Source organism: Myodes glareolus, chromosome 18 (assembly GCF_982192425.1).
Source record: "Myodes glareolus chromosome 18, mMyoGla1.1, whole genome shotgun sequence".
NCBI classification, from domain to species: Eukaryota; Metazoa; Chordata; class Mammalia; order Rodentia; family Cricetidae; genus Myodes; species Myodes glareolus.
In genome coordinates, this window is record NC_142043.1 from 46,652,325 (window position 1) to 46,666,623 (window position 14,299).

At 51.9% G+C, this 14,299-nt stretch overlaps 1 protein-coding gene across 1 annotated transcript in view; it reads right to left on the bottom strand.

Moving 5' to 3' along the window:
- Nucleotides 1-14,299, bottom strand: part of Cdh23 (cadherin related 23) — a 368,288-nt gene that overhangs the window by 126,542 nt on the left and 227,447 nt on the right. Inside the window, exons 14-15 of the mRNA XM_087898136.1 lie at nucleotides 3,379-3,443; nucleotides 1,230-1,467 (exon numbers count right to left, since the gene is read on the bottom strand). Coding sequence (XP_087754262.1) covers nucleotides 1,230-1,467; nucleotides 3,379-3,443 — 303 coding nt within the window. The remainder of the gene's footprint in view (nucleotides 1-1,229; nucleotides 1,468-3,378; nucleotides 3,444-14,299) is intronic.

A 14,299-nucleotide genomic window follows, 5' to 3' on the forward strand; every position in this document is an offset into this window, starting at 1 on the left:
GTAGGTTCCTATTAAATGCATGTTGCTTGTAAGTAAGAAGGGAAGCAAATATTCAGAAAGGGACCAGGGACCCTTCTTCCTTTGATGGTAGGGACCTCTTTCTAGAGTGTGTCTGACTCTGGAGAGCCTTCAGGGCTTTCCAGCATGCTGGCTGTACCTAGGGCCGAGTCAAAGGGAAGGGCGGGGTCTTTGGGGAAATTGTGGAAGGCTTGGTGGCTCACAGTTCCACTTTTTGTGCACCCATGCCCACTCTTCACCCTTGCCTTCATCCCTGTTTGCTTCAGAAACAAGCTCCAAGGAGAGGGCCTGGGTCTTGTCACTTTGGCTCTGAGGATGGGGAAGCGGTGAGGGGACATGAAGTCTCTGGTTAGAGATCACTGCTGGGCGTTAGGGACTCACTGCAGAGGAATTTAGGCAGAGCCTCATTTCAGGTGGGCCCCACTCTCTCCCCACAGGCTATGCCTTCCCTGCCCATCTCTCCCTTGCTTCTCCTCTTGTGGTTTCTGGGGCTACTTTATATGTGTGTGCACATTCTCAAGCATGTGTGTGCACATGTGTGCAGATACATGTGCACCTGTGTGAGTGTGTGTGGAGGCCAGAGGTTGACATCACGTGTCTTTTTCACCTTATCTTTTGGGAGAGGGTCTCTCTCTCCACCCACCCCCTTGGTTTTTTTCAGTCAGGGTTTTTCTGTGTAACTATCCTGGCTGTCCTGGGACTCGCTCTGTAGACCAGGCTGACCTCAAACTCACAGAGATTCGCCTGGCTCTGCCTCCTGAATGCTGGAATTAAAGGCGTGTGCCACCACCTCCCAGTGAAGGTCTCTCTCACTGAAATTGGACCTTGCCAATTGGCTAACATGGATCCTCCTGTCTCCTCTCCTCAGCAGTGGGATCACAGGTGTGAGTCAGATTTGACAGGGAAGTTCAGGACTGAACTCAGGTCCTCATATTTGATGGCAGGCCCTTTCCTACTGAACCCTCTTACCACGCTAATGGTGGTCTTGCAACGGGACTGACACCCCACCCTATGACCTTGAAAGGGGCATGGGAGGTGTCTTTAGGCTAAATGGCCTGACATCTGGGTTGAGGCAAACACGCTGAATGTGTCCCTTCTGGGTCTCTAGGGGCAGGAGGTGATGCTCAGAGGAGATCCAGACACGTAGATGGGAGTCTGGTACCACCTGCAAGAACTCAGGAGATGACAAGCTCAGGGCTCCTGGGCCTTACCCTGAGCCGCACCAGCTGCGTGACAGATGGCTCATTCTCCCTCAGGGCACCCACATAGGCATCCTTCTGGAAGGTGGGCACATTGTCATTGACATCCAGCACATTGATCCGGACCCGGCCTGTGGTCTCCTCACCACCTCCATCCCGGGCGATGACAGTCAAGGTGAAGCGCTGGATAAGTTCGTAGTCCAGCCGAGCTATGAGCACAATGAGGCCCGTGTCCTTGTCCAGCGAGAACCTGTGTCAGGGAGGGAGGAGGGAGAGGATGCCAGGATTAAAGCAAGTTGTGGGTGAGCTCCAGTGGGGGCCAAGGACTAGGTGACAGGCCCCTCTCTCTGTGAGGGGGAGCTTTGTCCACTGGGCGTGTTTAGGTGATAGAGAACTGGGGATACAAATTCTGCCGTCTGTTAGTTGGAGAAGGGTGCTGGGTCCTCTTTTGGAGCTGACACTGTCATTTGCTGAAGGGATCAAGTCTTTGGGAAGAGGCTGGTAGGAGTGTTCTAGGGGTCATGAGGGTCAGTGAGACCAACTCTCCAGCTATCGCCTTTAAGGGTGCCCTTTAGAAATCCATGTGAGCTGCCAGGACCGTGTGTATGCTCTGCCTGTCCAGCAGCTGCCAGCATTCAAGCTTGGAAGGCCGCTTGGGAAACCCTGGGTCCAGAGATGGGAAAAGAGGAGTCAGGATGACCAGGCCCCAGGACCACTGGGTTCCTGACAGCGATACTGCCCTGTGCATCCACCCACTGCTATATATCTACCTAGTGTTGGGGCCTCTGTCACAGAGTGTCCAGCATTGACAGTGACATACCTAATAGGGTCCCAGTTTCTCCTTGATCATCCATAGACTGTCTGGGCTGTTAATGCTAGTTCACAGCCAGACTGCCTCACTTGGTTGGGCTTCCAAATATATGTGACTATTGGCTCTCTCTCTCTCTCTCTCTCTCTCTCTCTCTCTCTCTCTGTGTGTGTGTGTGTGTGGTGTGTGTATGTATAATAGTGTGTGTGCAAATATACTTGTTTACATATGTGTATGAAAGGGCTTCACTTTGGTTTTTTGTGACAGGGTCTCTCACTGACCCAGAGCTCAGGCTATCTGGCTGTGAGCCCCACAGGGCATCCTCCTGTCTCTCCCTCCTCTGGGAGTACAAGCATGCACCACCATACCTGGCTTTTTCACATGGGTTCCAAGGGGATCGAACTCAGATCCCCATACTTGCATGGTAAGTACCTTCCTGACCGAGGTGTCACCCCAGACCTAGGCTGCTCATTCTCAGCAGCAGACCTGCCCTGTGGCTTCAAGTAGGCCTTTGAACATGTTTGATTGGCAGGCCTTCATGGCCTCTGGTAAACCGATGGAAAGAGGCAGACCAGGTCTGGGTGAAGGACTGCATCACCGCCATGTGCAGGGAAGCACAGAGACAAGCGTTCCATCTTGGAGCTTCTGTATGCCAAGAGTCACTCTCCCAGTAGGGGCCATGTGTCCTGGTGGTAAAGGCCATGTATAGAGGCCTAGCCCTGCTGCCTACCAGTTATGTGAATTTTTGTAAGTCACCCAGCCTGCTGGAGCTGCCATTTTCTGTCGGATAGAAGTGAAGCGAGTGCTAAGGACTGAACTCCCTATCTGTGACAAGGGATCATTCAGGACCAAGGCCGATACACGGTGAGTGTTTAACAGAGAGCCTGGTGCACAGTCGGGCCTCAAATGTCCTCTGTGGCCGCTGGTGGCAGGAGAAGCAGTATTCAAACTTCTGGGCCTCATAGATAGATGCCTGCTTCTCCCAAAGCTATGTCCAGAGAAACTCTGTACCAGAGAGCTTAGGGGCTTAGCCAGCTGAGCCAGACAAACAATCTTGCTTTAGAGCAGTGGTTCTCAACCCATGGGTCGTGACCCTTTTGGGGGTTGGATATCAGCTATTCACACTATGATTTATAACAATATCAAACTTACAGTTATGAATAGAAGCAGACATAATTTTATGGTTGGGGTCACCATAGTATGAGGAGCTGTACTGAAAGGTCGCAGTGTTAGGAAGGTTGAGAACCACTGTCTTAGGGTTTAGATTCTCAGAGCTCCTCTGGGCACAGGGCAGTTTGCTGGACTCTGTGCGCCGTCAGAAGCTGCTGCCAAGAGGCCGGGGCAGGAACTCACCTGTCAGGGTCATCACTGAAGAAGTAGTTGACTTCCCCAAAGGTGCCCACGTCATTATCCGTTGCCTGCAGTGGTAAAAGGGGAGACGGTTTATGGCAGGCCAGGAAAGGGCCCAGGCCACCCGTGTCCCTGTGATAGGCCTCCTGTGGCCCAGCCAAATTGCCCAGAGCCCGTGCTGTTCAGCAAGGTGGTCACTGGCCACAGGCGACTGTCAAGTCACATTGGAGAGCATAGTCCTTCTAGAAAGCTTTGGTGGCTGGGATCATTGGCTTCTGTTTCACCCTGGACACGGCTGCAATCTGAAGATGCTGTCCAGCTTTTCCTCCCCTCTCCCCTCCTCTCTTCTGTCTTGCAGATTCAGCAGGTCCTCCCCATGAGTAGGCACTGTCCTTGACCTGAACTCTGGCCCCTTCCTAGGCTAATGCTTTGGAGCTGGCTAGCTGTGACTTGCCCCCAGGTACCAGTTGGCTGGGCTGACCTTGGGGCTCACTTCCATTGGCTTTATTCTCAGGCTTCTCTCCAAGATCATATGTGAATAGAGACCGTAGCTAAAAATACGTCTTAATGCCCCTCCGCTCAATATTTTCTGAGGTTCTTTTTTAAAAGCTCCCAGATTCTATGAAATCTATTAAATTCTACGTTCTTTATAATAAACCTGAATTTTCATGAGAAGCTAATGTGTGCTCAGTATATCCAGTTCCGGAAGGCAGATAGATGAATAATATATTTCTATCCCAAATGAATGAGATGAAAAATATGTTTATACCCAGAGAATTAAGACTTTAGTTAACCAGAAAATGTGGCTATTCATAAAGATGCCATTTCTGAGGGCTCTGGGCTGCCTGCTTTCAGGGCACTGCCTCCTGAACCCAGTTTCCACTCAATGTCTCCACAGCAATGGTCCTAGAGTCTGTGTGCAGACAGCCCTCCCCCCCATCCTCCACCATGATCCCAGCCAGGTTCAGAGCCTGATTAAGCTCCTCAGTGTATATGCTGTGCTGAGTTAATACAGAAGCAGACACTGACTCCCCGAGGGCCTCCCCTGCCCGAGCCACTCCTCATGGCAATTGCCACAACTAGAGACTTAGTGCCACCCCCACACAGAGATGCCATTCTTATACCAAACCCAAATGACAGACGGGGAAGCTGAGGCACCACCAAAGTCCATCGTTTACTCAAGTCTCACAGCTTGAAACAAAGCTCAATTTGTATCCCATGCCCCTGGCTGCTGAGCTGAGTCCTCTAACCCCAGAGGAGCAGTGGTCCAGAAGGAAAGGAGCCTGGGTATTCCAGGGCAGAGGCAACTGCAGCACTCCTGGTGATACCTTTGTTCTCCCCTTCCAGCGATGGAGAAAGGAGGACTGGGAAAACTTCAAGCCCTTCATTTCTGAGTACCAGGGACAATGCAGTATCCAGGGTAACACCAGATGCCAGCACCACTTCTGTGTCTGAGGAAAAACTGATACCACGTCCTGGAGTCCTTTGGTGGGGGCGGGAGTGGGTAGAGGCACAAGATGGCCCCTACGGAACCAAACAGCATCCTCCTGTGGATGGTTTGGAGAGGAGAGGGTTGGTGATGTACTGCAGAGTGGGGCCTCCACCTGCTGGGCTCTGGCTGGCACAGGGCCTGGTACACAGAAAGGGCAGGCACTTCCTGGTGCCAAGAAAGGAATGGGCGCCACCTAGCAAGAAAAGGAATGTGGGGCGGGAAACTTGAAGAGAGAGGGAAGGAGGAAGGAAAGATGGTCAATCATGCTTGTCAGCGTGATTAGATCTGGGATCAAATAAAATACAAGTTGCTGGGCACACATGTGAGGGGTTTTCTTGAGCAGGTTATTTGAACTGGGAAGACAAGTGCCAGATGTGGGAGGTACTTTACACAAAAGGAGCTGGAAGAGGAAGCTTCAACTTGGCCTGTTTACCTTCACTCTTGCGGGTACATTCCTCTACTTTAACGCTGCTGCTATTGTTGCTGCTGTTGGTGGTGATGGTTCCTTCACTGATATCAGAACCCAGCCTCTTCAGGCTTCCAAGTAGACTGAAAACCAGCAGCTCTCCAGGAATCCTCTAGACCTTCAGGGCTAGGTGGGACTGCTGAGGCGCCCAGCCTTGTAGAATGAGCAGCCACTGGGTTCTCAGCTTCACCATGTACAACACCCACTGTTGAACTACCCAGACCTTATCATGTAATCCAATCTAATAAACTGCCTTTCAGTACATATTCATTCTATTGGTTCTGTTCCCCCGACTAATACAGAAGGATTTAAAAGGCACTCAAAGGGAGGGGAGTCACCCACAGAGGAGAAGGGCAAAAGCGACCCAGCAGCCACATGCACACACATCCCTGCCTTGAAAGAAGGTCTGTGCAGGTCTGGGTACTTGCCCTTCACTCTTTTGGGGGCCCCTAAAGATTTGCACATAAACTGTTGAGACAGGAGGAACTGCTGAGTTCCCCTAGTCCAGCATCTTCTCTCTGAAGTTTGGGTCTAGAACAGTTGAGGCCCAGGGGAGTCTACTGATGAGACCCTGGGGATCAGCTGAGATCATCTTAATACAGACGCTGGCCTCTTGCCCTAAGTCATATCCTCCCTTCCCTGTGTGGACTGGACTTAGTATAGCTTCCAAGAGCCTGGTTGGTCCCTGGGGTCCTCTCACGGCCTGCTCAGGCCACCAAAGCTGACAAGGGAACATTTGTGGGCCCTTTGGTGTCACCATCTAATGATTGTGTGAAATATGAAGGCCCAGGACCAAGGTATCAGCTGACTTTCATTTCTCGACTGCATGAAGCCAAGGTGAGGTCAAGAACTCTGTGCCTTATGAGGTGGGGAGGGGAGGGGTTTCCAGCCTGTCTAGTTTATGCAGCCACCTCCAGTTCAGGCTGGACAACTGCAAGGACGGCATAGGCCATGCTGCAGATATATATGCCCTACCTCTCAGCACTGGGATTACGAGCAGGTGCCACCACACTCAGCCTTTTATAGCAGTGCTGGGGGTTGAACTCAGATCCTCATGCCTGTGCAGTCAGCACTTGACTGGCCGAGCCATCCTCCTGGTGCTGTTAGTTCCTTTAATTTTGACCACATCCCTACAAGGTGGGTAACTGTAACCCATCCCTCCCTATGACTTCACTATCAAATGTCCCCACATGCAGATGTATTGAAGGCTTGGTCTCCGCCTGGGCATGCTCTCTTGGGAGGTTGTAGAAACTTTGGGAGGTGTAGCCTAGAGGGAGGAAGTAGGTCACAGGGGGCAGGTCCTTGGAGTATATTACACCTGGCACTTTCCTGTCTTGTGTGCATCCTTCAAATACTGAAGGGCCACGTGCAGCACACATGGCTATCACCAGGATGTTCTGTCCAAGGGCATGAGACCAAATGACCATGGGCTGAAATCTCTGAAGCCATGAGCCAAAATAGATCCTCTGTCCTCAACTTGTCCTGTCAGGCATCTCTGTTATAGGAAAGCAACTTTTACCAATGGTTAAACAGAAGTTACCTGGCTTCATGCCCCCATTTAATCCCATTTGGTGCCTTGAGGGACATAGGACCCCTACATACTATCCTCAGGGCTGGACATCCAGTGCTTTATTGCCCATCTGCCACCGAGTACAGGCAGGCAGCTGCTGGCCTGCCTCCATCCCGCCCAGCTCTGTCTGCTCGAGCACCCAGCAAGTTGCCCTCTTCCCCAGACTTGCCCACAGCAGCTCTCTGAAGTTTATGGCCAGAGCAAGTGACAGACAGGCCATGGCTCACCTCGGGACATGGCCAAAGGCCTGTAGATAGAGAATATAATCCTCTCCAGATGCAAGCACCCTTTTTCCTGCCACAGTCTAGAAACGAGTCCATGGATATCCTGCAGGAGACTCCTGTGGCCTCTGGGTCAGGTAGGTGACTGTGGGGATGATGGGGAGGTGGTATAGTTGGCCGCACAGGTGTCTCAGATTGACCTGGCTGCCCCGGCAACCCTGGTCTCCAGGTGAACACCTCAACAAGTCTCCAGTACCTGTTTCTGGCACTCGGGTCAAGGCCACCATCCCATCTTGTCTTCCCTGGATGTTGGGTTGACACTCACATACAGACGGAGACATACTAGTACATTATACCAGCCGTCAAGGTTCTTGAAGGGCTGTAGGGGCCAGATATAAATCCGATGGCCAAAATGACTGCTCTCCACAGGCACTAGAGAGATGGCTCAGCAGTTAAGAGCACTAGCAAGCGCTTCATGGAGCTTGCTGCTGAGCAATCAGCATGGCTTCATTGGCGACTCACTGCCCACTGCTTTGTATACTGATGGAGCAGAAGTCCAGTATGCCAGCCCTTTGACAAAACGTACAACTTCACTTCATGGTAAAAGACTTTGAGTTCCATGTAAGCAACACAGGCTCTTCTAGAGGACCTGAGTTTGGATTCCAACACCCACATCAGGCAGCTCACAATGACCTATAACCCCTGTTTCAGGGAGTCCGATGCCATCTTTTAACATCTGTAGGCACCTTTACGCATAACACACACACACACACACACACACACACTCTCACACACACTCACACAAATAAATGTTCTTTAAAAAAAATAAATGTCCTTTTCTGCTAAAAACAAAACAAAACAAAACACCCTCAATGGCTCCTTGTTACTTGACGAGCTAATCCAGACCAATATCCTGACGTCTAGAACAGCCACAGCCCAGCTGGCCTTTGTTCCTGTAGCCACATCTTCCCTGATGCACCCTGAACTCTTCTCATTGTTCATGACTCCACCCTTTCCTTTAAAACTCTGCTCTACCCATCAGGACCCACCCCAAATGCCCCTTCCCTTAGAGAACTCTGAACATTTGCTGGTCGTGGCCAAGAGTCCTTGGTCACATCTCTCTTGGAATGCATGGCACAGTCTGGGGACCCGAACATCACTCATGTGCCCCCACTTCCTTCCTGGTGAACAAGCTCGGATCCAGCTTGCTGTTACCTGCAGCCAAAGAGTTAGCACGTTGGGCTTCCGTGCCACAAGCAGATGCTCCTGCGGCCAGTGAGGAACCATGTGGCTTGATTAGGGGCAATCTAGGGTTCATGAAGCACCTCAGACTCTGGCTACTTCTAAAGACCAACTGGTCACAGCCTGGAGAGGCATGACTCTTTGGGGGGGACCACAGACAGAGCACAGTGGATATGAAGGGCAGATGGAGGACGGCTGGCTTACCAGGAGGCACCTATAGCACCTGCCCTCCCTCCCTCCCTCCCTCCCCCTCCCCCCCACTACTCAGTAAATTCTTTCCAGCTTTTCCAAAGTGCCAGATGCTGTACCAGAAACCAAAGTGTTAAATTCCCTTTGAAAGGTGACTTACGATCGGAATAAGGAGTTAGATGGTTGAGAAAGAACTAGCTAGATAGTGGAACACAGGGTCTAGAGCCATGAGGAGATATGGCAGTGAGTGAGCTCGAAGTGGGAGAGAAACCTGGAGAGGCTGAGCTGAGCGACAGAAGGGCCTGTGGTACGGCGCCTGGTGTCTACAGGACAGCTACCGGTTGTACGTAGCAGGGCACCCAGACCTGGAGACTCAGAACATCTCTGCCTTCGCACCAGGCCTTCCACAGACTAGAAGGAATTAAGGTGGGTCGCTCTCTGTCTCCATGGTCAGTGCCTGCTTCCGGGGCTAAGCACCTGTCTCTAGGGCCAGTTCATGTCTCCTTGGTCAGCTTCTGCCCCCATGGTCAGCACCCTGCGGCCAGCACCTGCCCTGGGCTTAGCACCTGTCCCTATGGTCAGCACCTGCCCCTGTGGTCAGCACCTGTCCCACATGCCTCCCCTAGGGGAGCAGAGTCGTGGCTGGGGTGCCTAGATGCCTGGTTTCTGAGGCCTCCCCTCAGCCTTGTCCTGCACAGCTTTTCTGGCAGAGCGCATTCGGCATTTGAGCTGCACGATTGGGCCCACGGTGCTTATTTTCGTGATGGACAATGCCAGCACAAGTGTAATTTTCTGCTGGGGACGAAAAGGAAAAAAAAAAATACACATGGGGAGAAAATTCCAAAGGTTAAGACAAGGTGAGTGGGGGAGTCTGGAGGGGGAGAGGGGTGGTCCCCAGATTGGTCAGAAATGCCAGTACTCAGTACGTCAATGGGAGGGGCGGTACACATTGTTTATTTTATTTTATTTTTTTTTTGTGAGCATTTCACTAAAGGCCACAAATTTTACAATATTTTCCATGCTTTTATCCCATCTTCCCAATAGCTCTGTGGGACCCCCCATTCTACAGAGAAAGGAGGGGCCCAGGGCTCTGTGAGGTCAACTAACCATTATCCAAGGTCACACAGCCATAGTGCAGGGATATGAACCAGACAGCGGTAGCCTGAGCTTCTAACTATGTGCCTTCCTGGTCCTCCTGCAAATAGAGGGTGGGGGTCTGGGTGCTCCGGGTCTAAAGGAGCCAGGTGGCCCCTGCAGGCAGGGTTCTCCTCCTGTCTTAGCAGCTCTGCCCCTGTTTCGATGTCCCTTCAGCCTTGACTGAGAGGAGCTAGCTAGGCTAGCACGGGCTTGGCTCTTCCAAGATTCATCCCCTCAGGTAGGGTCTTCCACTGCCTCCCAAAGAAGGTTCCCAGCTCTGTCCAAGTTTGGACTCTGTCTGTATGAGTGTCTTAGGCCCACTTGAAGGGAAGTGTGGTGTGGTGTAGTTTCTATCCTGACATTTCTGTTGAGGGTTAGAGCACCCTAGTGAAAACAGGTAACCTCTGACCTACCTAATTCACCCTATTCAAGCCTCCCTGTGTCTGTTGGTCCAGTACTCATGTCAAGCCCAGCATCCTAGAGGGATTCCTATGTCCTCCAATGAGCTCTCTGAAAATGCCTTTTAACCTACCCAGTCTTTGCAATGAACCTTTTTCACCGCCCCCCCCCCCCACCTCTTCTAGGCTTCTCTGTAGCAAATGTCCTAGCCTAGGATACCTGTCCTGCCACACTCTCTTCTCACACAGCCCTACACAGCTGTCCCTGTCCCTCCCTGCAGGCCCTTAACTTGGCCTTGTCCGTGTTCATCTCCTATTTCTGAGCCTTAAACCCCACTGACTCCCGTCTGCTCACATCGCCCTAGATGGGCTTTCTCTGTGCCTCCTTCCAAACAGAGCCCCACCCTTCCTGGATGCTGGACTTGGCTATCTGACTCTTTTCCTGTTGGGACAGACCTCTCATCTGAACCCAAGCCAACCCCTCAATCCCTTTAGGGAGACTAAAAGCTGTCCCTCACTATACCCTTTCCCTATATGCACACACACCCTCTTTCTCTCTCCTTCTCCCCCATCCCGAATCTCGAATAGACCCACTTCCCAGTAACCTGACTTTCCCTTGTATATACTTCCAGAAATTTCTTTTTCTGTCTGTTGCAGACAGGCAGAGCTCCCAGGCTGCTAACACAGAAACACACAGATCATCCACACCCTCCTCTTCAGCCTCAAGTGCTCCCCACCAGCCCTGTGGTGCTCTCCCCACCTCTCCCAGCCACCTGGACATCGCTCCCAGCAGGCCTGCAGGCACATGCGCAGTGGCTCCTTACACAACACCTGCACTCTGGTCACACATGCACATCCGGACTCCCTGCACGTGTGTGCAGGGCCTTCCGCTCTGAAGCACGGCAGGCCCAGCTGCCAGGCTACCTTGCAGGCAGCACCAGGTCCCGGCAACTTAGCAGGCGTCAAGGGCGGTTCTGCTCTCGTGCACAGAGCTGCCGAGAAGGGCACCAGGCACAATTTGTTCAGGAAACAATAGCAATGTGTGACATGTCATAAGGATTGATGGAGCAGAAATTTACATGGCAGAATGCATTTTTAAACAGCTCCACCGAGCCCCGGTGCTGCGCCGTCATCCTTTTCACATTCATCATCGACCAGGCCCTTGCAGCAGCTCCTCAAACCAAGTGTGAGTGGAGGGGCTCTGCCGAGAAATTGGGAGTGGGGGCTAGAGAGGCTGGCATCAGTGGGAGGAAGCACCACTGATGGGCCCTGAGAGTATAGAACTTTCAATGTGCCCATCTCCCGCCCACCAGAGCTGCAGATAACCATTCTAGGTGGGAAGTGATAGCCAGGGACATTCCAGGCTCTTCGTGCTTCCAGAGTAACGCAGAATACATTGGGAAATTTCTATCTCCACTCAACTGAAGTGGGATTGAAGATGAGGCCACAGTGGCCATGTGGTGGGCAGGGGTCAAGGACGGCAGGATGTTGCTACTCTGAGTGCCTCCCAGGGGTGGGGGTGGCCATAATCATTAGAGAAGAGCTACTGATCGTGGCTCTGGGGAGTGTTAGGATTTGGAGGGATCAGATGATGGGTGGTCCAGGGAGCAGTGGAACCAGGGGCTGACCACAGGTCACAGGGAAAATGACAGGCAGGCTGTGGGCAAAGAGAAAAGACATACTCAAGGGAGTGTCTAGTGCTTGGTCTGGGCTGAGTTCGTAGGAAGTCTGCAACAGGACATGCTGCTAAGAAGGAGGGGTGAGCTAGGAGAAGGAGGAGAGGGGAGAGGAGGGAGCATGGAGACATCACAGGAAGATAAGAAAAGGGAGGTGAGAAGGAGAAGCCCCCACCATAACATCCACTCTGAACCTCAGTTTCCTTATCTATGAACTAGGGACAAGAGCAGTGGGGCTGCTCTCATGGGGCTGTGGTGGATCAATGAGGGCAATTGATGGAGAGTATTTTCTGCTGAATCTGGCACACAGGGACCACTTTCCAAGTAAAGTGGACATTGATGTTTATTTGTTTGTTTGTTCTGTCTTATTTTACAGCCTGTCTTACGTAAGCCAGGCTGGCCTCAAACTTGCTACGTAGCCAAGAGTGACCTTGAACTTCTGATCCTCCGGCCTCAATTCCTTGAGAGTTGGGCTTACAGGCATGTACAGCTACATCTGACGTATGTAGTGCTGGGAACTGAATCGAGGATTTTGTATACACCAGGCAGCTAAGCTTCATCCCTACCACTCCCCACCCCAGGTCTCAGCACACTTTCCGCATCCTCTGCACAGGTGCTCCCGGTGAACATCCTCAGCCCAACCTCCCGGGTTCCCGGGCTGCACAACAGGTCAAGGTGAAGGAGACATGGTGCCCACCCTGCTGGATTATCAAGATGTTGGTCCTGCAGGCTAGAAGGGAGGCTAGCAGGGTGCTCTGGAGGCATTGGGCTGACTTGTCTGTTGCAGATGTGGTGTTGTTCTGGGGTAACGGTGCTCATTGCTTTATTTCCCTTTATTTTAAAATCCGGAAATAAAAATTGATGGGGAGCAAATTGCTCTGGCCAGCAGCTCTGAACTTAAAGGAGTTGTCGTGGGGGAAGCAATTATGCTGTGTCAAAGGCTGTCAGGGGGACAGGAGCACAGTATGCCAACTGCCTGGCAATCCCCAGGGACTCTTGTTCATGGCGGGGGGGGGGGCAGTGGCTCAAAGGCAGAGGAATAACCAAGCATGTGGGCCTGGTACCATGTGGGACACTTGTCTTTAACAACTTGACATCACCCCTGTAAGGTAAGGGGTCCCAGATGAAAACCTCTGCTGGTGGCTGCTGCCTGCCAGAGCAGCGCTCCATCCTGACCAGTCCTTAACGGTCCCAACGCTGCTCTGAGTAATACAGACATGTTGACACTCAGGCTCAGCTAACATGGTTCTCACCTTATAGATGAGGCAAGTGAGGCTCAGAGAGATTAAGCAAGGCACTGAAGTTACACAGTGCTGCTGAGATTCTGCTACGGGGCAGACACGAAAGGTTTGCATAAGCAATTTCATCATTTTTACACGTGTATGTTTTTAAGACAGGAAAATAGGTTTGTCGAGTACATTACAAGAGGCAGCAGGCTGGACAATAACAAGGACACGGCCTGCAGCGTCATTTTATCTCTGTGTTGTGTGCCTATGTGTGCAAGTATGTGCATGTGCGTGCACATGTGTGGAGGATGGAGGGCCACCTTGAGTTGTCACTCAGGAGCGTTTCCCACCCCTGTGACAAGGTTTCTCATTGGGACTTGCCAGATCGGAGAGGCTGGTTGGCTGCCTGGAGAGCCACAAGAATCCTCCCTACTCCCTACCTCCCCTGCGGCAGCGCTAGGGTCACATGGCTTTTTCTGTGGGGGTGCTAGGGATCCCAACCCAGTCCCTCACATTTGCAAGGAAAGTACCTAGCATTTCCCCAACCCGTCTACTTTTAAAAACACTCTCAGCGATTACAGTTTTAGACAATAGATGGTAGATGGTTTATGCGTTAGGCACACTCAAGTGAGCCTGTTTCTCATTTTTTCCCCATTATCACATCTGTGTTTCAGGTGAGTGACTGAGGCCCGAAGAGACATGTTAAGGTCAGCGGACTGCAGTGGCAGAGCCAGAATTTGAACTTGAACTAGGTCCCGTCTCACTCAGAGTCACTCCCTGTCCCATGCCTCAGTTTCCCTCACTGTGTCCGGAAGGGGGCTCTTTCTAGCCCTGTCTGGGGTATTTATTGCTCTGGTCTTGCTGGTCTAGTGGCTCAGCCTTCCCAGTCACAGTTCAACATGAACCTGCCTGATCACCTGAGCCCCAGCTACACAGGACAAGCGAGGACACTGGAAAGAGTCAGAGGCAGTTTAGACTCTTACCATGCAACTGGGGGTATAGTCCCCACACAGGCAAGAGAAAAGTCCCACCGTGGCTGGAGGTTAGGAGTCCAAGGACAGCATGGGCAAAGAGGGGTGGGGTGAGATCCTGCGGGAATGAGAGGTCCCTGAAGGGTTGGGAAGGCATTTCAGGTAGGTTGAGGTGAGCCTAGCTGAAGAGGCCATGGTCCTGGAATAGACAGTACAAGATGGGGTTGGGGTGAGATGGATGGTGAGGGTGAGGGTGGGGCATGGGGAGAATCTATGAAAAGTCTGCTTTGGAAGATCTATTAGATCCCGTGGCCAGCACCAATGTCCTTGGTACAA